The following is a 25,805-nucleotide window of genomic DNA, read 5'->3' on the forward strand; positions in this document are numbered from 1 at the left end:
TTTTGATGACGACATGCAATGTTTTAAATAGTTATATACTTCCAAGCAAAAGGCCTTCCCTCAGTTAAGTTTTCTGTACTTTTAAAAGTAGCATTTCTTTGAGGACTCTGGTTTTGATACGATTGAATCCTAAAATATAAACTACTGCATTTGTAATAATTTATAGCATTTATCCTCATTTACTCAAGTCAAAAACATTTTCAGCATAGTAGCCATACTTAAATTTCTCCTGACTACAAGCTCCAGCTATATTTTCTAAAACTGGCAAAATATTTCAAAAACAAAAGACTAAGTATGTTTGCAGCATTGTAATACTACATACCTCTTTTAAGGCACTCCTACCATTAAAAAAATTGAAACCAGTATACAAATACTGTACATAAAAGCCCCAAAACGAGTTCTAATATCACCTGATACTGCAAATGTCATTTGATGCTGTTTTAGAATTAATCCATTACTGAATAGTTTCACTTGTGAAGAAATTAAAATAAACTATTCCTTTTTCTTGACAATGGCAATAAAGACAGTTGCAAAAAAAATGAAGTAAAAAGGGATGATTTGTAATTGTTCACTCTGCAGAATCACAGATGCAGAAGATGTATGTAAAATAATCTCTTTAGCATTATCTGTCAGATTTCAGATAAAGCAGCAGGAGGCAACTCACACTTAGTTGTGTCACTTTAAAAAAAAAAAAAGAATTATACTTCATTGAATGTTTTTCCCCTGCTAGGAAGGGAACTAAACCAGCATATACCTCCCCAGGTAGCACTGCCAAAGTGGTTTGTTTTGAGATGCCAACTCTGAATCCTTCGCCCCAAACATTTTTGCTAGAAGTTTTACAACCTGCAGGCGTTCTTCATTGTCATTGCTCTGGAAAACGAACACATTTTTTTTTTTAAATTAAAAAACCAAACAAACAAAAAAACCCAAAACAAAACAAAAAACCCAAACCACCACGCAACCTCCTTCCCCCCCCCCCCCCCCCCCCCCAGTTCTGGTTTATACAGCTTTTACACCAATACACTTACACATTTGTATACAAGCAAAGTCTATTAATCTGTATTATTATATTTCTGGAGGTGTGTATCTCAAGACAAAAAACCTTCACTATTATTGGGAGAAGACAAAATAAAGGCAGTGAAAACAAAAAATAATGTAGAGACAAAAACCAATATGAACGAAGCCTGGTGAAAAATACACAGGTACATACATATTTTTAACCCTCATTTACAGGTTACTGATCCTGTTAGGAAATCTGATATGTACCTGTACAAGCTTATACAAATTCAAGGACAACACAAAACCCACAAAACTCATTCTACATTTGTCTGCACATAAAGGTTTACATTTATCTAGAATAGTGCTTAATTACAAACATTTAGTTAAAAAGAAAAAAGTTTTCAGCAAACAAGTTTTTAGAGAATGTAAGATTAAGTAGCCAAGATCTGAAATGCACAGGATCTGGTCTTGTATTTAAAGCCTGTATTTAAGCCTATATTTAAAAATGCCGAGTTACAACAGATACTTTTCTTTCATATTTAAAATTAGCACTAACAGAGATAAAACAAGACCTTCTCCAGTATATTTTCATTGTCATTGGTTTGCATTACACTTGTTTAATGCAACACACAGCATTTGAAGCTTAATACGTACTTTGGAAATGTGCGCTAACATTTGTGCAATTAGCATGTACTTACTGCTCACCAATTTTTTTCTTTTGCTTATTAAAGAAAAAAAAGAAAAGATAACAACTGGCTGGAACACTTCTTTGAAAAGGGAGTAGCTAAAATTAGTTGATATTAACTAGATATTATTCACCTCATTATTTCAGTCTTTTTTTCTGGTAATAAAGACAAGGACTGTTTAAAATACTATTCTTTTCTACCATCTTTGACATTCTTATTAGTTCAACATCACCTTTTGAATGTGAACAAGAAACAAGAGCACTATGTAGCTGTCAGAGTTCTCTAATACAACACCACAGTCTTAAAGACCAACTATTCCTCCTATCTGACTCAATACCATAAATGGGCTGAAAAGTTTGTTGGTATGTCCTTTTAATTCAGCTCCCTAAGAACAGTAAAAGCATTTGTAAAATCCTTAAAGTAAAAGAGCAAGAAAAAAAGGATGAAGAAATCTCTAGCACTAACATATTACTACATTACAAAATGCTAAAGTGTATTCGGAAGAATTATAGCCTTAAGTAGTAGCTGCATTAATAGTAAATCCATTAATACGTTTGTCTGCATTTGACTCATTTTTCCAATTAAACTTCAGATTGACACTGCAGAAAGCCATCTACAACCTCCTCCTCTTAATTTGCAATAAAAGATATTTTTTTCTTGATGAGTTTCAGCTTGTAAGTGTCCATTACACTACAAATTGTTATTCTGTGCCTACATGGTTAAGAATTTTAGAATTTTTTTGTAGCCTATATTAGTCTAATCTCCATTACTCACATCCCATCCACTCCTGCTTAAACCAACAAAATATTATAAATATTAAGCATCTCAGAATTTCTCTAGGTAACCAACACAGATCCAGAGCAAGACACCCCAGAGGGTGGGGAGGGAGGGGGTTGGAGGGGTGGGGAGTACACTAAACATTCAAATACTTAATTACACAGCCAGAAATATAGAAAAAAGAGACATTAAAAAAAACCAACTGACATATCCTTAATGAATTAGCCGCAGAAGAAGCTTTCACTGCATTAGCCACTAATCTAATTATAGGACAAGTCACTCATGTTTCTAGTCCTGTTCGTAGAAACAATGAATATTTGTGACTATGGACCAAGAGTATTTGGTACTTTCTAAATTCGTGCCCAGATGTTGGTCTCCTTGAAACCTTCTCATATAAGCTCCTAAAGGTAGTAAAAATCAAACTTATTAAATGAATGCATCACTGCTACAGTCTCTCTCCTTTATCCTACTTTAATCTCTACTTCTTCTGAGGGAAAAAAAAAATTAGTATCATAAACTCTGAAAAAAACCTTAATCTTCTCCATTCTATGAGACATTGCATACTTGAAGAGTCATGTCCTTCACCTCTTTTCTTAGGTATGATCCAGCACTCTTTATGCTTAATAAAGTTCCATAATGATTCGTCAATAAAAATCGACATTGAACACTGATATTTTCAGTTCCCCATACATGCTCCCAACACACAGGCAGCTGCTCTTCTGCCTAGATATTAGGGTCTGTCACTAATAACAGCTGAAGTCGGTCAGATTGTTATCACTACCAAGTCCAAAAGAATAGGCAGCACTGAGGATCTGGGTGGATTTGGGAGTAGAAGTGGACACATGACCTGAAACTTACCAAAAATTTTAACTACCATATCCAGGAAGAAAGGCAGGTTTACAGTAATAAAAGTCAACATTTTATAGATTTTATTTATTACATCATATTGGCTTAGTAGGATGGTAAAATAAAGACCTAAAACCTGTAATGGTTATTTCCTAAATACTCTATTCATGAGCTTTTCATTCTCCTGAACATTAAAATGGTATTCACTTTCAGTAGTACAAACATCTAAAATTAAAACATCAAATTTGAATGAAGGAATATCAGTTTCCTTTACAAGTTGACCTACATAACAATACATTCCTACCTCTGTTCTCTCCTGCACCAATAATGCTTCTGTGTCAATGCTAGATCTCTAAAAACACCACCCTATAATGCCAAGATCAGGCACAAATGACTTACCCTCACAGAAGAGGTTAAGTTAAATGAATTTCAGTGCTCATTCTCCTGCTACTCCCCCAGACTCCTTTCCAAAATTAGGTAAAAAAAAATAACCAGTAAGAACCAACCATGATTTGACACAGCTCTCACAGAGTGTTAGAGTTTAACAATACTCCTTTTCTGCTATGTAAGAGCATAGGAGCTTTTTATTTACAAAATCTATAAAGGTGTGGTGTTCGCTTCGGCCAAAAGCCAAACACCCACCCAGCCTCTCACTCACTCACTCTCCTCTCCTCTACAGAGAGGGGAAGGGGAGAAAACAGAAGGAAGGTGAAAAGACTCATGGATCAAGATAATGGCAGTTTAACAGGTAAAGAAAAAGCTGCATGCACAAGTAAAGCAAAAAGAATTCATGCACTACTTCCCACTGGCAGGCAGATGTCCCGCCAGTTCCTGGAAAGCAGGGTCTCAGCATGCATAGTGCTTGCTTGGGAAGACAAACACCATGAGCACAAACATCCCCTACTTCCTCCTCCTTTCCCTGAGCTTTTATTGCTGAGCACGCATCCCCTCTCAACCTCCTGCCCTGCCTCAGCCTACTCATGGTGGGGGGAGAAAGCCTTTACCTGCACAAGCACTGTTCAGCAATAGCCAAAACATTAGTGTGCCATCAACGCTGTTTTAGCCACAAATATAAAGTACAGTACCATACAGGCTGCTATAAAGAAAATTAACTCCATCCCAGCCAGACCCAAAAGGATAACCAGTTTGTCCACGTCTGTTTGGTATGTGACATGGCACAGCACACACCTGACTGCATTTCAATTCTCTTCAAACATACTTAAAAGATTCTTGGGATAGACAGGACAGAAAAAGCAACTGAGGGAGTAACGTACACAAAAGCTGCACATTTCAGAGAATACCAGTTACTGCCAGCAGCCTTTCATTCTTCGTCCAAGTCACCATGTAAAATTCTCACAGCAGTTAAAATTACCTGGCATCGTGACCAAACTGTATGGTCACTGGTTATACCAAAATGGCAAGGTGCTTGAACACTAGGTGGCCACATTGTTTAGATCCAAAATAGTAAATATGCACAACAGTGTTACTGAGGCACCTAAGCTCTCTCACAAGTTCCATACTAACAGTTTCATAACCCCTCCATACATGGTCAAAAATTTATTTGGTCACTAACAGGAAAGCCCTTGGATTTTTCCCACACTCAAAGAGACAGCCTAGAACTTCCATAAGACCCTGATCCCATGAAGATAAATCAAGAGGCTTCCTGCCACAAAGAGTGCGAAAGAAGTTCAGGGAGATGGAAAGCAAGATATTTGGTTCCTGTCAGGTAATGAGTCACAGACACAGAGACATTTGTTCATGTCCTCAAACTCCTATCAGCCACAGAGGCTGAGAACAAGGCAGCCCAATCAATTGGAAAGCAGTGGAGATTGCTCAGTGAAGCTCACCTGGTTGTTGGGAGAAAACCACCACCGCTTCCATTTTCAAAACGTATTACAAAATGTTTAGAAGCAAAGAAATAAGATACTACATGGAAATTCTGGTTCATGTACGGAATATACAACTAGTGGAAAAGTTGCTGATACCAGGAAGAATCAGTTTAGAGAAACAGGATTACTAGCAGAGAAACCCCCAGCACACATACAGTGAGACTGAGTACCCTAAGGTCAGGATGAAACATGTGACCAATCGCTGAAAGAACAAGTCAAGAATACTGAGAGCTTTCAGTGTCCTCCAAGAACAGGAGGACGTCCTCAAAATTGGAAGAATCAAGATCAAGAGCACTCTCCCCCTCCCCCCTTCACTCTAACTAGAATTTATGGCAGGGAGCATGGCAGCCCTTGCAATCATGAAACAGGAGTACATCCAACAGACTTCACAGATTGCAGTCTGTCCTCAGACAGAACCTTGGTAGTTCTCATAAGCCCAGGCAGAATACAGATTCACCATAAGCCAAGCACATTCATAGCAGAAGCCTGGACATGACCTCCCACTAAGCAAAGTTACAGTTCTTTGTAGATGATTAGTTGGAGTGATCAGTAGTTGGAGACATTGGACATATGAACTGCCCACAACGGGATACTGTTGAAACTTCAACAGCTTCCAACAAAGCAGGACTGAGATCCAGTCCTGCAACATTGTGTGAATTTTAAATGATTTCTGAGTTGTCCATCACCACAGCCACACAATCCTCAAAAAAAGACAGCAAAGAGCCCTTCTTAAGCAAGAAAGGGTATGTCAACCAGCATTATTGAAGCACATCTTCTAAGACAGAATGATAGTTTTTCCAATATGGCCACTATAACACTATGTAGTGTATTTTATCTACGAATCTTTGCATTAGAAACAATTTGTTCAGCAACCTGACCCAGTGAATTACCAGACCTTGTTTCCCAAGTACTAAGAGAAACCAAAATGTGCCATTTACTCCATACCAGAGACGTACTTTTAAGCTCTCTTATGCAGAAATGATCAAGAAGACAGCACCAAAATGGCATACAGATAATCTCCATTGACACCTGTTGATGGTGGTTATATCTCTGTCATGCAAGACAACCAGAGACCACCGACTTAGATGAGCCAGACTCAAGAGAGTCCAGAAAACTTGATAGCACAGCATGTCCACAAACAGCACCACACTTCCGCATTCTCCCAGAGAAACGTGCACCAGTTCTGCAGTATGCCCTTAAAATTCCTGAAAAGCCATCTACATGTCAGACAATCCAGCCCATTTTCCTCCCTTGTCCAAAAGGCAACAGGTTATCTAAGATGATCTGTCATCAGAAGACTTACAGAACAACTCTATCCACTCCATCCAAAGATGTTACTGGCTGATAATGCTTTGTGGTGGTAGCATCAGCCCACTAAGCTCCAGAAATGAATGATGTTAAGATAAGAGCAAGGTGGCTGGTGTGGCACTGAAGTCTCTGGCACCTACTATCCTTGGGATAAAGTACAGTGAAAAAACTCCCAGCAGTGCTAAACACAAGAAAACGGAGAAATCATAGGAGGAATGTGTGCACAGAACCAAAGAAGCAGGCAGCACAGAAATATTTCTCCATCAGCATCAATATCTTTTTATATTCAGCTCAGTATTTCAAGTTGCTCCAGAGGACATCATGGTGGCGGTGTACATCTCAGTCTCAGCAATGTTATTACAAATTAATTGATGTGAACGACCGTTTTGATTTGGATAGAGGAAGCATAGCTGGAAAGGCTCCCCTCGTGAATGGACTCATCCCATTCACCAAACAAGATTCATCAGTAATCACATGGCTCCAGGACCAGAACATCTGTCTCCTTGATGCATCTCAAGTAAAAAGGAAGGGAGGGAGGGAGGGAGGGAGGGAGGGAGGGAGGGAGGGAGGCAGGAAGGCAGGACTAAACTATAACACACTTTAAACACTCAGTAACAGGAAGTAAAATACATATACCGTTAGAACATACAGATGGAGTTTCTCAAGGACGATCCTTCTAAGTCTTTAACCGCATTATCATTCTTTCAGGAATTCCTGTCTTCTCTTGTTTGGCTAATGATTTCCCACTTTGTTGCCAAATGACATCCCAAAAAAGTGAAGAATTTTTTTTCAGGTTGTCAGTAATCAAGTTCTATACAATTTGCCTTTGGAAATCCCACATCACATCATTCTTTCCTTACATAGAATAGAATATTTCAGTTGGAAGGGACGTACAATGATCATCTAGCCCAACTGCCTGACCACTTGAGGGCTCACCAAAAGTTAAAGCGTGTTATTAAGGGCATTATCCAAATGCTTCTTAAACACTGACAGGCTTGGGGCATCAACCACCTCTCTAGGAAGCCTGTTGCAGTGTTTGACTACCCTCTCTGTAAAGAAATGCTTCCTAATGTCCAGTCTAAACCTCCCCTGGTGCAGCTTTGAACCATTCCCACACGTCCTATCACTGGATACCACGGAGAAGAGATCAGCACCTCCCTCTCCACTTCCCCTCCTCAGAAAGGTGTAGAGAGCAATGAGGTCACCCCTCAGCCTCATTTTCTCCAAACTAGACAAACCTCGTGTCCTCAGCCGCTCCTCACAGGACATGCTTTCTAGCCCTTTCACCAGCTTTGTCGCCCTACTCAACACATTCAAGGACTTTCACATCATTCTTAAGTTGTGGGGCCCAGAACTGCACACAGTACTCCAGGTGAGGCCGCACCAGCGCTGAATAGAGCACCATAATCACCCCTTTTGACCAGCTAGTGATACTGTGTTTGATGCACCCCAGGATGCGGTTTGCCCTCTTGGCTGCCGGGCACGCTGTTGACTCATATGGACCCTGCTGTTGACCAGCACCCCCAGATCCCTTTCTGCAGGGCTACTCTCCAGCCACTCCTCTCCCACATTAGACTTGTGCCCCACATTACTGTCCCAGGTGCAGAATCCGGCATTTGGACTAGTTAAATTTCATCCCATTAATCACTGCCCAATGTTCCAATCTATTTAGATCCCTCTGCAAGGCATCTTGCCCCTCAAGAGAGTCAACAGTACCTCCCAGTTTGGTATCAACAGCAAACTTGCTAGCGGCGCATTCAAGTCCTGCATCCAGATCGTTGATAAATATATTGAACAGAACTGGCCCTAGAATTGATCCCCGAGGAACACCGCTGGTGACCGGTCGCCTGCCAGATGTAGCCCCATTCACTACAACCCTTTGAGCCCTGCCCTTCAGCCAGTTCTTCACCCAGCACACCATGAACCTGCTCATCCCACAGTTAGACAACTTGTCCAGAAAGATGCTGTGAGTGAACAGTATCAAAAGCCTTACTAAAATCCAGAAAAACTACATCCACCTCCTTTCCTTCATCTACTAGGCAGGTGACCTTATCATAGAAGGATATCAAATTAGTTAAACAGGACTTTCCCTTTGTGAACCCATGTTGACTGTGCCTGATGATTGCATCATTCTTTAAATGCCTTTCAGTAGTATCCAGTATAATCTTCTCCATAATTTTTCCAGGAACTGAGGTTAGACTAACAGGTCCGTAGTTCCCTGGGTCTTCCCTCACACCCTTTTCGTAAATTGGAATAATGTTGGCTAGCTTCCAGTCAGCAGGGACCTCCCCAAACTCTCAAGACCTTTGGTAGATGATCAAGAGGGGTCCTGCCATAATATCTGCTAGCTCCTTCAGTACTCTGGGATGAATCCCATCAGGCCCCATGGACTTAACGAACACTCAGCTGATACAGCTGGTCCCTTACAATTTCAGTGTCCACAAATGGAAATTCACTCTTCCCACAGTTGTGGTCCTCCAACTCAGGGGACCGGGCAGCCCAAGGTCTATCATTATTATTAAAGACTGAGGCAAAAAAAGCATTGAATGCCTCTGCTTATTCTTCATCCCTGTTAGTCAGATGACCATCTTCAACAAGTACTGGTCCAATGTTTTCATTAGACCTCCTCTTGCTATTAACATACTTTAAAAAGCCCTTCTTGTTATCTGACACAACATTGGCCAGTTTCAACTCTAACTGAGCTTTGGCCTTTCATGTCTTCTCCCTGCATATACGAACAACAGCTCTGTAATCTTCCTGCGAAGCCTGACCTTGCTTCCAGAGATCATACAATTTTTTTCCTCTTGAGGTCCACGAGGAATTCCCTGTTCAGCCAAGTTGGTCTTCTGCCCTGCTTGCTTGACAATATGGAGGCCTAATTCTTATTTCCCAACTATTTTAAAGTCCTGTGCCCTACTGAGCTGACTTTCATTGCTCTTCAGGCTTTACATGATAGGGCCAGTAAAAGAAATTTAAAATTTTTTTTAACATCTGTATGAAAGTAACCATTTATCATTCTCTACTGGCAAAAAGCCTTTTTAGACAATGTCAAAAGAATTTAAAAAGCACGGCTCTTGGATGAAAATGTCTCAAACTACAGCAAAACATAAGAAAATGCTTTAAGAAATCCATTTATTTCTTTTAAATTAAATTTCATTGAAGTGATCAAAAATATAGGGTTCTGTTCAAATTCACACAGAAGTTGCCAAGTTTGCACCTGAAAATACTTTTTTTTTAAAGCATCAGCTTTAAAGTGAGCCAGAACACTTGGTGTCTTACTCAGAGGAAGTTTACCATGAGGCTACTCCATCCAGCCAGATTTTTTTTTTTTTACTCACTGCTTTTGAAGCCAATTATAAAGAAAATGCACGTTTTCAAAAACACAGAGAACAATTACCCAATTTATCTTTGAAAAGCACAGATCATGTCCACTTCCATGTGTTCAAGGCATGCAAGATGAGATCATTCTTACACATGTTCACTCCTCAAGTGTGCCTCAACAGCCACAGCTTTCCTTCAACTTCACCTGCTTTAAGATGACAAACCTCTTTAGCAGCAAAGCAGCCATATGAGATCTCGGAATACAGTAACTGTCCCACTACCCCATAAGCATTATTTGAGTATTTGCCCCTAGTATTCGACTTCTATCGTCACACCTGTATATTCAAGAGCCATATCAGACAATTTCATGGAACAAAAACTGGACGTCCCTGTGAAACTATGCATTTGATCTAAATATACTCCACAAACTTCTACTTAAAAACCTAGCAGAGTCTATGGCGAGTGAGCTCAGAAGGCAAGGCTCTTAAACTATGGGCATGGAAAGAGATGCAATACTATGTACCAAAACCAGAAAAGCCAAACCCATCTAGTCAAGCTCTGAATGATATGCAGAACTCGCTGAAGTTTGTGGTTATTGTATCATTAACTTTAATTGACCTTTATTCAAAAAGACATCTCCCCTCTCCTCTATTTCAACATGGGCTGCCAAGCATGTTTCTCTCCTTTACTACCCACCTGATCCAAGGCTTCGTCAAGCTAACAGCAATACTGCTGTCCAGTTTCTTTTCATTCAAAGCAACAAAACATTAGCTGCCTTCTACCATAAGCACTGAGTTTCATGGAAATCACACTCTTCTCAACACACTAACGTGTTATTTACCTGGACCTGAATTAAAAATGCTTGACACTAGCTGCTGATGTTTAGAATAAAGCCACAGCTATTGTTGGAGTAGAAAGTATTTAATCATCACTGGCTGGTCTGCATAAAGAACAAACTTGTGTTGATCTCAGAAAAACCACAGGCTGGCCATATTTCATTAACATTTCAGAACATTCATCTTCAAAATACCCTTTTAACCACAGAAAGATCTCAGAGACCTCTCAACTCATTTAGAACCATAAAGTGGTTTGGGTTGGAAGGAACCTTTAAAGATCATCTAGTACAACGCCTCTGCCATGGACAGGGACATCTTTCACTAGATCAGGTTGCTCAAAGCCCTGTCCAACGTGACCTTGAACACTTCCAATGATGGGGCACCCACAACTTCCCCAGGCATCCTGTTCCAGCATCTCAGGATTAAACCAGGATTATCCTATTCCAAATATAGGGGTTTTTTTCTGTAAAAGATGTGTCAAACTACATTTGACAGCCAACAGGACAAAATAGGCATATATTATTCATCCTTATTACTTAAGGCATCAAAAACACACACCTGAAGCAACAAGATGATTCACACAGAAGCTGTACCATGCTCTCTGAATAGCTACAAACTATACCGAGTTCAACAAGACAGAGGAACAAGAGCAGTAAGAATGTAACTATTAGAATGTACATGCCTATTGGAAACATTGTTAAACTGGATCTTACAAACGTCAAAGGTGAAACACCTTATCCTCAACGTTTTACGCCACCAAGAGAAAACTACACTAAGGATCAAGGAGATGAAAAGCAACAAAATACACGTTCATCATCTAAAAAGAGTATACTAAACAAAGAACAGAAATGCAAACATGAAAAAAACGTGTTGTAAATTAAGAGGTACAAAGAAAACATGGTAATGCTAGGGCTGAAATCACCCAGTTGAAGGAAGAGACCAGAAGTAGTTTCAGGGGGGTGGGGGGGATGGGGTGGCGGGTGTAGAAAAGGTTGACAGTATTGGGCTACTAAATTTGCTGATTCCAAAGGTAAAATAGGATACAAAAAAAAAAGAAGTTCGTATTGAAATAGTGGAATATGAGAGTCAATGAAGGAGCAGGAAGACAATTCAAGAACCTGCAGTTTTAAACGGACCTAAAGATGGAAAGGTTACTGCAATTATGGCTATGAAAAAAAAAAAGGTTGTGGCAGCAGTTAAGATTAAATCTCTTGAATAACAGCTTCAGCTGCAGAAGTACTGTTTTTATTGGACTAAGAATGATAATTGTTCACCATCTGTAAGAACAGGAATTAAAGGCTGAAAAAGGTCTACTTTAAGACACAGACAGCAAGCAGTAAATTGAACCCTACTTCTTTCAGAAATGTGAATGGAAAGCTACAACCATTAAAAACAACTCATCCAACAAATGTAGCGTGCCTGCCTAGCAACATTAGTGAAAAAAAATTAGACATAAGTCACTATGATAATAAATATTGCAATGAGAACAGGCCAAAGGTTCTACAAACTTAAAAATCTGTCCTCAATAATAAAAATACATGCAAATTTAAAAGTTGCCCACTGCACATTAGCCCTCAAGTTCCATAATATATCACTTTCAAACTCAGTAATACAAAAACTAATCAAATTCCCCACTTCCACAGAAATCCTGCAGAATGGCAAACAGAATAAAAGTAGTGCAGAATAAAGGGAGTACCAGCTGTTATACTGAATTTCTCCAAGTGACGGAGACACTCTGAAATGGTAGAAAGTAAGAAAAAAACCCACCTATTAAAACAGATAGCTAGCACTAGCTATCCTTCAGACATAAGAAATAAGCCTGAAAAATCATAAAAGTCATTGGAGCAATGACAACAAGACATATTTATAGAGTCCAATGCTGTTTCCACCTGTCACAGACCTTCTATTTGGACAAAATTGTCAGTACATGAGTTTCCATTAACATGGAGCCCAACAAAATTCACGATTCTGAACAAGGAACAAAACAGGTCAGATTCTCGAGTCATCGAAAAATCAAGTTATTGCTTGAAAGATACAAGCCAAAAAACCCCCCAAACAACCAAAACCCAAATGTATGCACACATGCACTGTGGGTTAATACATTTGAAGTTAAATTACTCTTTTTGAGGGCTTTTATGATTTTTCCTTTAAACAATGCAGAGATATGTTCTACATATAAGTTTAGTTTTATATGCCAAATAAGTTGATGAACTTGTCAGTAAAAAATCATATTAATAGTCAAAGCACACGTTTCAAACATATAGAAAGTATAAGAAGTGTTTACCTTAAGTTTGAATTCAAGCTGTGGTAGAACAGAAAGCAAGAGGTGACTGTCAATATTGTATAACTCCAGAATCAAGTCAAACACGTGCTCTGACAGGTCACTAATTGACGTTTTACCAAGCATGAGGACCTGATTGAAGAACTGGAAAATAAAACAGAGTATACATGAATAACAAGAGTATATATCCAGTCTTCTAAATACTATGCTTGCCTACTGCTAAATCTACCTTTTAATCTTACATTTATTTCACCACAATTAAAAAAAAGGGGGTGGGGGCACACATAGATCAGGATTCTGTAGCAGAAATCTTAAAATATCATTGCTTTGTATTCAATATTACACATAAAGGAAAACACATTAAAAGTGATGTTTAGTTTACCACAGCAAGACTACAAATAATTTAAGAAACACAACTTTAGAGGAGTTCCAGTGCTTCAGATCTTTTTATAATGTGACTATATTTAGAGTTATTTCACTATTGAGAACAATCACTTTAAAAGCATTCTAACATTTAGTCAAAACAATGCTGAAACAACTGGCTAATTACTACACTATGCAGTTGACAGGTTAAGGAGTTGTAAGTAAAAGCATAGGAAATAATAACCGACTGTTCCAGAATTTATGTTTTCAAGCAGCATAATGCAGCTGTTTATCAATTATTCTTTCTTGGTAAACCTCACAGGTTTGAGGGAAGCTTCATATTTCTCATTAAAGAAAATATTTTCCAATGTCAAATATTAATTCCACACTACTTTCAACTATATCCTCTCATAATAGATGGTTAAGAAGTAACTAAATAGGAGTATACTAACTCCTACTCGGGGGGGGGGGGGGGGGGGATGGACACATAATTTGGAAAATTTTTCTTCTTTTTGAGTTAAAACAATACACAAGTGTGGCTAAACAAATCATACTATTTCCACCTGCCACTAAGGCAACAGAATACACTTAACTGGCACGTCAATTTCCTATTCCCAAACTTGGGACAGATGAACATCACAACCCTCTGTACCTGACGAGGTTAATCATATCAGTAAAGAAACTAAAAACATGAAAACTACCACTTTTTAAGGTTATAAAGTGAACCCCAGCAAGTGATGCAATAGGAAAAGTCAACAGTTTCTAGTAATAATGACTAGAAAATAACAGATAAGCGCATTTGATTAGAAGTTAAAGACGCCATATACATGATATGGATACAGAGTTGCCTGGAACGCATATATTCCTGGTTAGGCAACTAACTCCTACTGTGTCTTTAATACATTTTAAGAAAGAAAATAACTTTCAAAACAGAGAAACCAGACAGCGTAATATTTCCCACTTGTGCAAAAACAAGAACAGAAGACTGCATGTGCATATTCTCCATAAGAGGAAGATTCTTATTGTACAGAATTCCTTAAAACCCACAAAATGTCACCCAGTTTTTAATCTAACTTTACAAATGAACATAAAAAACACATTCCCATTTAGCAATACCTTCCCAAACAGCAGGTTTGAAGTAAGAGTTTTCACTGAAGATTTTTTTTTAAATCTTAGAAGGTACCCATTTTCCAAGTACCACAAGTGTTACAAGTCTGAAAGCGACAAAAAACATTGAAAATTTTCTATTGTTTTCAAGCTCTTGAGGTTTTGTATAGCTGCCACGAGACCTGCTAAATCCTTAACTATTTAAAAAAACAAAAGGATATTTTTTTTTCTATTGTGCAACTTAATCTAGAGCATAGTCCTGTCTGATCTTTACTTCCTCTCATCCCTCTTCTCTTGCAATGTCTATGATGTCTACACTCAACTTGGCTACAACCCTCAATCCACATGCTGTTTTTCTTCCTTACTATCTATTCTTAGGTTCTGTTTCCTCTTCTTTTCCTGTGACAAGGGCATCAAAATTCTGCTCTACCTTCAACTTCTCCTAGCTTTTATATAGTGTCATCTCCTTACAAGAAAAAGAATTTTGCCACAAGAACAATGTACTCATATATTTTTATCAGAACAATACACATAAGTACATTTGGTCTTCCAGTCACATTAAGGATTGAAGAGCAAGGTCTCCTGAGACAGCAGAAAGTAAACTGTCCATTGCATTTCAGAAATCAAAATTGTTATAGGCTTAGTAGTTTCTATATGGTAAAGGATTAGATGCAAAAGGACAGGTTATGCAGTGCTTCACTAATATAACAATTCTCTCAAAGAACAATTGAGAGTTTGTAAAAAGTTATTTTATAGCCCTATTTGACTATATGCAATCCATTCTTTTTATAATACAGCTCAGTTAAAAATGTATTTATTTCCATATTTGTTTGTAGTCTTCACTTACATTAGTAATGTATGGTTCAATTGCTTGCGCTGTCCTCTTTAGTAAAGCCTTTGCTAAATCATAGGCTTGCTTGTTTAAATTCTGGGGAGAAAAAAAACAGAAAAAAAAATTAAGTGCATGCATTAATCTTAAAAATAAATACGAGAATTTAAAGCTACCACGTACTGGTAAATGCATTAAAGAAACAGCCTGTTCTTTTTATACTTTCAGTAGTAAAAAGAATATAGTAAAAATAAACCTAGTCCAAACACAGTTTTGTAGTCTCCACTGATATTACTGAGAAAACTCTTTCCTGGCAAATTGGGGCTTACTTTTCAGTTGCCCATCTAAGCCTGACAGTCACTGAAGTCAGCTCCTGCATTTTACTGCTGCTCCTTATCAGCTTCCCCAAAAAAAAGGAAAGCAATACAAAGCGACATCGAGGCATTTACAGTCACCACAGAAGCAAGACTCTGAACAGGATTATGGTAGAAAGTACAATTCCATCATTGCATCAAGCAGCCACCTGTGACTCACCATCACAGTCTCTCCGTAGTATCTCCCACAGATACTCAGTCTGTTTGACTGAGATAGCAAAGAAAAAAAAAAGTAACCTAGAATTTTAGTGTGTGAGCAAAAAAGGGTGAAGAATACAAACTAATGAAACTCTAATATAAAAAATAACAAAAAAACACCACCCCACAACTTTCCTATCCCTCCATTTTTATAATTGGGTTATTGCTCTATCATTGTTTCCTTCCTTTCCCAGCACGCATTCTCCACCCTCTGGTTGCTATCTCCCTTCTCCAATTTCTAATTCACAATTATTTTTCAAAAATTTTCAGAAGAAAATGCAACTCCGCCCTTGTGACACCCACTGCAGACTTGATTAACACATAGAAGAATGAAGGAAGTCTTCAATACCAAAAAAAAAAAAGTCTTTTAATAGGTAGTCTCATTTAAAACGTAATTCCCCCAATTTTGATTAGTCTTTGCAATTTAAAAAACGCAGCATATTCCATTTACAAGACAACAGTATAAAGGGGTACTCTGTGGTTGGTGGTTTTTTTAAATACTTCTCATCCATAAAAGGAAAAAAATTTCCTTTTAGCATAGTGAAAAGCAAACACAAGATGCATTGCCACACCCAGGGTACTTCTTTGCCTGCATATGCCTGGTTCTTTGTAGCTATCTGAATGAAAAAGAGAAGATTTGCAAAGAGATGGAGAATATTGTCTGTAATTTCAAAAACTGTATAAAACTATAGGGTTCTAGACAGCAGTGGGAACAAATTAACATTTTCTGTTCATATAAAACAAAAGCAGTCTTTGACTTGCCTACAGATGTAATTAAGTTAGGTGACTGAAGTTAAAAGGCTATGAAGATTCATGCCTGAAGTATCTGTTTTACTCAGAGCCACTACAGAAGGTGAATAAAAACCCCAATTCTGGAAAGATACTCAAATGCTTACATAAGATGCTAACATCCTTGTAATTTCCTCTTCCCTTATCTAATCAAGATACAAGGCAGTCTTTTTACAAAATCATACAGCTGTTCCACGTCCCAGAAAAGGTTCTGCATGCTAGATTGCTCTTTATGGTTAATATAAAAAAAAAAATAAAAACCCACCCAAAAAACCAACCAACCACCATTTCTACCTGTAGCACTTGTTTTCTGTTACTTAGATAGAGTTGTGACTGTTCAGGAAGTAAAAAGCACAAATAACCATAACAAGGAATGTAGGCCACTTGCAATTCTTGCTCTGATCCTTCTTGACTTCCACAGTTCACCTCCACCAAAACAAAGAAAACAGCTTTCACCTGGGTAAGAGTGAACTCTAGATCATGAGCAAGATCTGATTTCCACATAAAACAAGTCTGAACAGCCTAGCAGAATTCCAACAGGCAGATCTGTTTTGATTCACATTAATTAGTTTCAGCTTGTATCTTTCACACAACAGTTCATTTTAAAAAAGCTGCTGTAATTCATCTACACAACTAGTAATAACTAAAGTTTAAAAAATTAAACATAAAATTCTCACACATGGCCTTAGGAAAGGAAGTCTGAAAGAATGGAGATCTTTCATAATAAAGCCACTGAAGGCCAGGCAAAAGATCTCCCAACACCTTAGTATTTGCCAAGAAAAATGCTAGAAGTAGTTATTTGCAACCCTGAGTAACATATTCGCATTACACTTCATTCTATCTAAAAAAGCTGAGCAAAAAAAAGCAAAGAGAAAAAAATAGTCTAGATCACAACTGGCTACGGAAAGTTAGCTTTTTTTTTTTTCCGTGCCTCTTGCACTTGATTTAATTGTGCCAATAGCCAGGGCCCTCAAATGCCCGGAGGCCAAACTTTCTGGAAATAACAATGCCAAAGAAATCTTAAAAGCACATGAGAAAGTTTTCTTCTCCCTTTTCCAGCTTCAGGATAAAAGCAGAAACAAGAAAAAGCGGCACTGCCTTAGATGAAATGAAAACAGGAGCAAGCCAGGCCATTGTGAAATAGGTTCAAAGATCTTTTGCAAAATATCAAACCTATCCTTCTAATTTAATAGCCACAAAGATACTTTAAACTTTGCCTGAAGGAGAAATTTTATAAGGGTAAGACCTAATTCAACAAATTTCTTCTCTGTGTTTATCTAAACTCTTCTATCATTATCCTCTCTTCAGTCTTTCTATATATTCAGAAAAAATTTGACATGTATTTCAAGATCTTTTAATGATTCAAGAAAGTCCTCACTGATGGGGACAATCATCTTAATCAGGATGCCTCTAAGAGCATGTAAGCATTCAGTAGGGATAAGCTTTTTAGTGTCCTGAATTGGGTAGAAACTAAGCCATCAGCTGACAACACTGTTTAAAGTAATCATTAGTAATTACTACATTTTGAAGGAAAAAGCAGAAATAAGTATTGATTGATAAGGACAAACCAAAGAAGAACCCATGAAAAGGCAGAACACAGATCTGCTAGATAACTGAGAAGTTACATTTAACATCTAAAATAGAATCATAGAATCACAGAATAGTTTGGGTTGGAAGGGACTTTTAAAGGTCATCTAGTCCAACCCCCCTGCCGTGGGCAGGGACATCTTCAACTAGATCAGGTTGCTCAGAGCCCCCTCCAACCTGACCTTGAATGTTTCCAGGGATGGGGCAGCCACCACCTCTCTCGGCAACCTGTGCCAGCGCTTCACCCACCCTCAGCGTAAAACATTTCTTCCTTATATCTAGTCTAAATCTACCCCCCTTTAGTTTAAAGCCATTCCCCCTTGTCCTGTCGCAACAGGCCCTACTAAAAAGTTTGCCACCATCTTTTTTATAAGCCCCCTTTAAGTACTGATAGGCTGCAAGAAGGTTTCCCCGAAGCCTTCTCTTCTCTAGGCCTAACAACCCCAACTCTCTCAGCCTTTCTCCATAGCAGAGGTGTTCCATCCCCCTGATCATTTTCGTGGCCCTCTTCTGGACCCGCTCCAACAGGTCCCTGTCTTTTTTATGCTGAGGGCTCCAGAGCTGGACGCAGCACTCCAGGTGGGGTCTCACCAGAGCAGAGTAGAGGGGCAGAATCACCTCCCTCAACCCGCTGGCCACGCTGCTTTTGATGCAGCCCAGGATACGATTGGCCTTCTGGGCTGCGAGCGCACATTGCCGGCTCATGTCCAGCTTTTCATCCACCAGTACCCCCAAGCCCTTCTCGGCAGGGCTGCTCTCAATCCCTTCATCCCCCAGCCTGTATTGATACCAGGGGTTGCCCCGACCCAGGGGCAGGACCTTGCCCTTGGCCTTGTTAAACCTCATGAGGTTGACTCGGGCTCACTTCTCCAGCTTGTCCAGGTCCCTCTGGATGGCATCCTGTCCCCTCTGGCGTGTTGACCACACCACTCAGCTTGGTGTCATCTGCAAACTTGCTGAGGGTGCACTTGATCCCACTATGTCATTGATGAAGATATTAAACAGTACTGGTTCCAATACGGACCCCTGCGGGACGCCACTTGTCACCAATCTCCATCTGGACATTGAGCTGTTGACCACTACCCTCTGGATGCAACCATCTAACCAATTCCTCACCCACCGGACAGTCCACCCATCGAATCCATACCTCTCCAGTTCAGAGAGAAGGATGTTGTGGGGGACCGTGTCAAAGGCCTTACAGAGGTCCAGATAGACGACATCTGTAGCCCTTCCCGTGTCCACTGATGTAGTCACTCCATCATAGAAGGCCCCTAGGTTAGTCAGGCAGGACTTGCCCTTGGTGAAGCCATGCTGGCTGTCTCAAATCACCTCCCTGTCCTCCATGTGCCTTAGCATAGCTTCCAGGAGGATCTGTTCCATGATCTTCCCAGGCACAGAGGTGAGACTGACTGGCCTGTAGTTCCCCGGGTCTTCCTTTTTTCCCTTTTTAAAAATGGGGGTTATGTTTCCCCTTTTCCAGTCAGCGGGAACTTCACCGGACTGCCACGACTTCTCCAATACGATGGGTAGTGGCTTAGCAACTTCATCCGCCAGTTCCTTCAGGACCCGCGGATGCATCTCATCGAGTCCCATGGACTTGTGCACTTTCAGGTGCCTTAGAGGGTCTCAAACCTGATCTTCTCCCACAGTGGGAGGCTCTTCATTCTCCCAGTCCCCGCCTTTGCCTTCTGCGTCTTGGGTGGTGATGCTCCAGCACTTGCCGGTGAAGACCGAGGCAAAAAAGTACCTCCGCCTTCTCCATGTCCTGGGTAACCAGGTCTCCCGTTTTGTTCTGGAGAGGGCCCACATTTTCCCTTGTCTTCCTTTTATCCCTGATGTACCTATAGAATCTTTTCTCGTTGCCCTTGATGTCCCTGGCCAGATTTAATTCTATCAGGGCTTCAGCTTTCCTAACCTGATCCCTGGCTGCTCGGACAATTTCTCTGTATTCCTCCCAGGCTACCTGTCCTTGCTTCCACCCTCTGTAGGCTTCCTTTCTGTGTTTGAGTTTGTCCAGGAGCTCCTCATTCATCCATGCAGGCCTCCTGGCGTTTTTGCCTGACTTCCTCTTTGTTGGGATGCATCGCTCCTGAGCTTGGAGAAGGTGATCCTTGAATATTACCCAGCTTTGTTGGGCCCCTCTTCTCTCCAGGGCTTTGTCCCATGCACTCGACCAAGCAGATCCCTGAAGAGGCCAAAGTCTGCTCTCCTGAAGTCCAGGGTACTGAGCTTGCTGTGCGTCCTCCTTGGTACCCTAAGGATCTTGAACTCCACCATTTCGTGGTCACTGCAGCCCAGGCTGCCCTTGAGCTTCACACTCCCCACCAGCCCCACCTTGCTGGTGAGAACAAGGTCCAGCATAGCACCTCTCCTCATTGGCTCCTCTACCGCTTGGAGAAGGAAGTGATCATCGACGCATTCCAGGAACCTCCTGGATTGCTTATGCCCTGCCGTGTTGTCCCTCCAACAGACACCAGGGTGGTTGAAGTCCCCCATGAAGACCAGGGCTTGTGAGCATAAGGCTGCTCCTATCTGTCTATAGAGGACTTCATCTGCTCGGTCTTCCTGGACAGGTGGCCTGTAGCAGACCCCCACCATAATGTCAGCTGTCCCTGCCTTCCCTTTAATTCTGACCCATAGACTTATACAGTGCCGCAGACAGACCTTTCCCCCAGAAAAACTCCAGCTTTCTTTCAGAAAAGAATGTTAATAAACAGAGAACAATTTTATTTTTATGCCTAGAACGCCTACAGCACTAATATTTGAAGACAGACCATCTTCATCAACCATAAGTGCTCCTCTTTGTCTCAATTCTTACCACGAGTTTTGTGTATATATTGCTAGCATTTGAAGCTTTTTACACTCCTGGAAGACATTAAGAGTTTTTCCAACCCATTTTTTCATACCTATTCTTCTCTAGAATGTTTGACAAACTTCTACTGCAGACAGAAGAAGCAGTGGCAACCTCTCTGACAGCATGGCACAGACATTTTTGTGTATATATAGACAATGCTCTCCAGGACAGTTTGCCACAGAGCCAAGAACCAGTTGTAGTGGTACAATGCGGTTAGCAGTGATGGAAATGCACACCCACTGATTTTTTTCAGTTACTTTTTCCAGTCACCTGCACATCCCTTATTTTTTCTTCAAAAAGGATGACTAGCTAGCATCAATCCAGGCCTTGATTTTATAACTTTAGGAGTAAAATCAAGTGTTAAATCTGTATCATCTAGAGCAAATATTCTTAAAAAAACATACATTTTAACATATTGTTTTCTCGGAATTTGAAAAGGGTCTTCAATTTTATTCTTATTATCAATGGCATAGCAGCAGAATTTGTATCCAAGAGCACTTGACAAAACAGTTTTAACAGATTCTCTAGTTCTGCTGGGGGAGGGAAACAGGTTTTTAAGGATGGCTGACAAAGAAAAAGCTCAGCTGAAGTGTTGCCAAGATAGATAACACTAATTACTAAGCAAGTACCTAGTAGAGACAGTTAGAAATCTAATTGTCAATATCACTTTTTTTGAAGAGATAAGCATGTAAAGCATGTGGGATGAGCAATGCGGGATTCCCTGTAGTACTCCTGAGGCTAAAAATGGAACACTCTGGCAAACACTCAAGGAAATGAAGTACAATTTGCCTTCTAACACACTGCACAAACACAAAATTGTTTACAGGTGCTGCCATAAAGGCTTTATAATCTAAAAAGACAATTAAAAGGGAAAGGAAAACTACTAATTTTTCTTGCCTTTTCATATTGACTGCCTCTCCCTTGCTTCTGGTCTTTTCTGAGTTTCGTTCACTATTTATTTATTTCATTCCCTCTTAATATAATCCTATCAAAAGAATTTCAGTGGTTTTCATAGAAAAGAAGAAAGGAGAAACCACAAAAGGAAAAAAAAAATAATTAAACATCAAAGAAATTAAGAGTTGAAGTCATGGTCGGACAAGTTAAGGTTACTGTTTTGTTGAATTATCTGATACCTGCTGTACTACTCAAGCAAGCCTGTGCATACCCTAACGCACCTGTTTTGTGATATTAGCATCAGCCACTTTCATTCAGGTTTACATCAATATGGCTTTTATTCTGGCCAAGTGAGATGGATGACAAACTCAAGTAAGCTAGAGCAGCTTAGACTATTTCAGTGACTACTAATTGTGGTAGACAGACATTTGATAATGCGTCATGTCCCCAGTATATGCTCCTTATGCCTGAGTTTTTGCAGTCATCCTGCTAGCACCATTGCTCATTAGACTTACTACTCAGGACTACGGACCATATCTGGCATTTCTCTTAGGAAAAATATTGATCTTGATTTTAAGAGGTAACAGCACTGAATCAACCTTTGGTAAGTTGTTCAACTAGTTACTACAACTGAAAAATATTCATATAATTTTCACATCGATCTGTCTAATGTTGAATTTCAGCCATTGGACCCAGATGCTAAGGTCCATAACATCCAGGTTCTAAAACTAAAGGAGCTGTTTGAACCTTCTGTTCCCAATACACACTTACACGCTGCTCCTTTGATAAATTATACAGATTAAGCTCCTCAAGTCTTCAACCTAGTGTTACCCAATACAACTGTTTGTACACCAAAAGTCATACTGGCTCTATCACTATTTTCCAGAATACAGTCATTCAATTCACAAGGGCACTCCACATTCCCTCACATGCACAACCTTCGCTGTGGTTGTACTGAAAATTCACCACTTGCCTGTGTCACTTGCTACAAACATAGCTGACATATCTACAACAATCTCTCAATCTGATCATTTTCAAATCTGAGCTAGTAACAAATCTATGCTCCTTCTACTCCATCAAAAACATTCTTTTGGTCCCCAGGGAATCTGGCTAGATAAGGATTCCCTAGTCACCATTACATCAGCACTTGCCATTATGCCATTTTTGGTGGCCAGTCTGATTTTTCAATTTCTCTTTCCCACAGCCTGTAAAGCTTAACAGTTAGGTCAGCCAAGACATAGTTGCTCTTTACAGTGGACCTTATCCTTAACCCCCTTGTAGTTTTGTGCTCAACAGCCACAAGTGGAAAAATTCTCACAATGAATTCATTACACTTTTCCAACATGACATTAGTAGCCACAGAAAGTTGTTAGATCATTGGAGCTTACATAGTTTTTAAACAAACACTGTATGAAGATATTGAGATGAAACAGAAAAATATTAGAAGCTTCTTTCCACTAGTATGAAAAAGGTTAAAAAAAAATTAAAAAGAGGTAAAAGTACTCAGAATATGGTCTAAAGTTATGAAACTATTTCAGTTAGAAAGCAAGCTATAAACGAGCATTCTACCCAAAGAGCCAGTTTGATTAAAACAGAAGCAGAAGAAATGCAAAACCCAAAATACCTCATCAAAATGTTAAGTCAATAACTTTAAATCCACAATAAAACAGAACTGTTTCAATGCTATAGCCAATCTGACAGGATGCAAATTCTTCAACTCGAAATCAGTTTATTAAACACGAATCATAAAAACAATACAGTCAAATCAAGTCAAACACAGGTGACACAACAAACAACAGATGCATAACAACTAAGAAAATACAAACTAAAGTATTTTGCATAGTCTTGCTTTTGTTTCTTGTATTCCAAGGCTTTACTTCGTAAACCTAAGTTTTAGCCACACAAATTTCAGTCTGGTCCTGGCACAAAAATACTAGACTCCTTGAAGGACACAGCTAAAACATTTCCAGTGGGGGAAAAAAAAAAAAGACTGATCTATACTAAGCATTTAGTCTTTCACTGTCAATAGAAAAATAATTTACGTGCTGTTTATTTACTGAAATTGATGGCTTGTGGTAAGGCACACTATGTTGCACTACTTGCTATATTCTTCAGAGAGCACCTTATGAAAAGTCTACTCAGTTTCTTCAGGTATGCCACCTTTTTTTTGGGGGGGAGGGACATGGGGGGGTGGGTTTTTTTGTTTTGTTTTTTTAAACAAAGGGCATTCTGAAGCTGCAAAAATCTCTCAGTTAATACCCACTTAACCTTACTATAGTTTCTAAAAAGTGTAAGTAAATTTAGCCTTTTCCTGAACACATTTAAAAAAAAAAAAGCTGTCAGGTGAGAGCCAGAACTGTCCAAAATCCAGCTAAGTACACATTTCCTAGATAATTTCCCACATTTTTTTTTTCATACACAACTTAAGTCGTGTTCTACACTGTAGCCCAAGAGATTCAAGTAGGACCCAGTTAGTTTTCTGAACAAAAGTTAGACTTCCTTGCTTTTTAAACATTTAAGTGTCACAACACTCAGTTCATCTGCAGGACACTTTTTTTTTTTTGACAAAACATTATTCATTAAGGAAAGACAGCCATCACCTGGGCTCTTCAGGCACCGCTATTTCTGAACATTTAGTTCTATGGCTGCATCAAAAACATACCAATGTGCTTTCAATAATACCAAGTCAGCATTTCTGAAATACAACAGAGCCAACTACAAATCAGCAGTCATAACTTTTTCCCCTCCCACTTAGGGCAGCACATTAGTTTGAACTGTTGATACAGCATTACACTAATTAAACACTTTCCAAAGGATATATCTATCTTTTATATTAAGTTCTACTGGTATTGGCCATAAAAAAAAAAAAACAACACACCTGTGTATAAATTCAAATGACATTAAAGCTTTTAGATTACTATGACCACTGATACTTTGGTTTATGGCAAATGAATCAAAGCAATGAAATGCTACTGAATTTTCTGGCTATGAAAAATGATTTGTTTGCTAAAAAAAAATTCCAAGTAATAGGAACACATTTGCTACAGCTATTTTCTCAATGAAATCTAAGTATCTGAATACATACATGCAACAAATCACGACTACAAAAAAAAAAATTAAGCCACTATTAAGTCTTACCTTATGTGCTGGCACTAGATTAACTAACACTGTATCCAAAAGTTCCTGCGACACAGTATCTCCTTCACAAATGATAGAGCTCATTAGATCAACCATGTGCATGTGTACTTTTTGGTTATGACCGTTGCTGAAATTAAAAACAAGAATTCTTAGTGTACTATTCATATAAAGTACAACTTCCATTCAGAGTACTCCCTACGGTGATGCCAAACAACAAGGAATATAATATTCAAATCACAAGTTTTCTTAGAAGTCAAAACACTAAGTTTCTCAGCCGCATATATCACTTTTCAACATGTTCTTGAATCTCATGCCCTCTTCATTTACTACTGTAGTAAAAAAGCAAGAGGACTGTATCTGTCCCTACCATGAAAAAGACAGTATATTAGAACATCCCGCCCCTCTACTCTATGCTGGTGAGGCTTCATCTGGAGTGCTGTGTCCAGTTCTGGGCTTCCCAGCACAAGAGAGACATGGACTTCCTGGAGTCAGTCCAGCAAAGGGCCACAAAGATGATTAAGGGACTGGAGCAGCTCTCATACAAGGCAAGGCTGAGTGCGCTGACTTTTATTTATTTATTTATTTATTTTTAGCCTCGAGAAGAGATGGCTTAGGGAGGAACTTATCATTATGTTTAATACCCGATGTTGGGAGTAAAGAAGACAGAGCCAGACTCTTCTCAATGGTGTCCAGTGACAGGACAAGAGGCGATGCGCACAAGGTGAAATA

The 25,805-nt window shown here is 39.3% G+C and overlaps 1 protein-coding gene across 3 annotated transcripts in view; it reads right to left on the reverse strand.

Moving 5' to 3' along the window:
- The window catches only part of PDS5B (PDS5 cohesin associated factor B), a 124,747-nt gene that overhangs the window by 67,829 nt on the left and 31,113 nt on the right, over nt 1-25,805 (reverse strand). For all 3 annotated transcript variants that reach the window (XM_076364272.1, XM_076364273.1, XM_076364271.1), the window contains exons 6-9: nt 25,077-25,203; nt 15,261-15,341; nt 12,947-13,087; nt 755-870 (exon numbers count right to left, since the gene is read on the reverse strand). In XM_076364272.1, coding sequence (XP_076220387.1) covers nt 755-870; nt 12,947-13,087; nt 15,261-15,341; nt 25,077-25,203 — 465 coding nt within the window. The remainder of the gene's footprint in view (nt 1-754; nt 871-12,946; nt 13,088-15,260; nt 15,342-25,076; nt 25,204-25,805) is intronic.

The sequence above is a fragment of the Aptenodytes patagonicus genome, chromosome 1, assembly GCF_965638725.1.
Source record: "Aptenodytes patagonicus chromosome 1, bAptPat1.pri.cur, whole genome shotgun sequence".
NCBI lineage: Eukaryota > Metazoa > Chordata > Aves > Sphenisciformes > Spheniscidae > Aptenodytes > Aptenodytes patagonicus.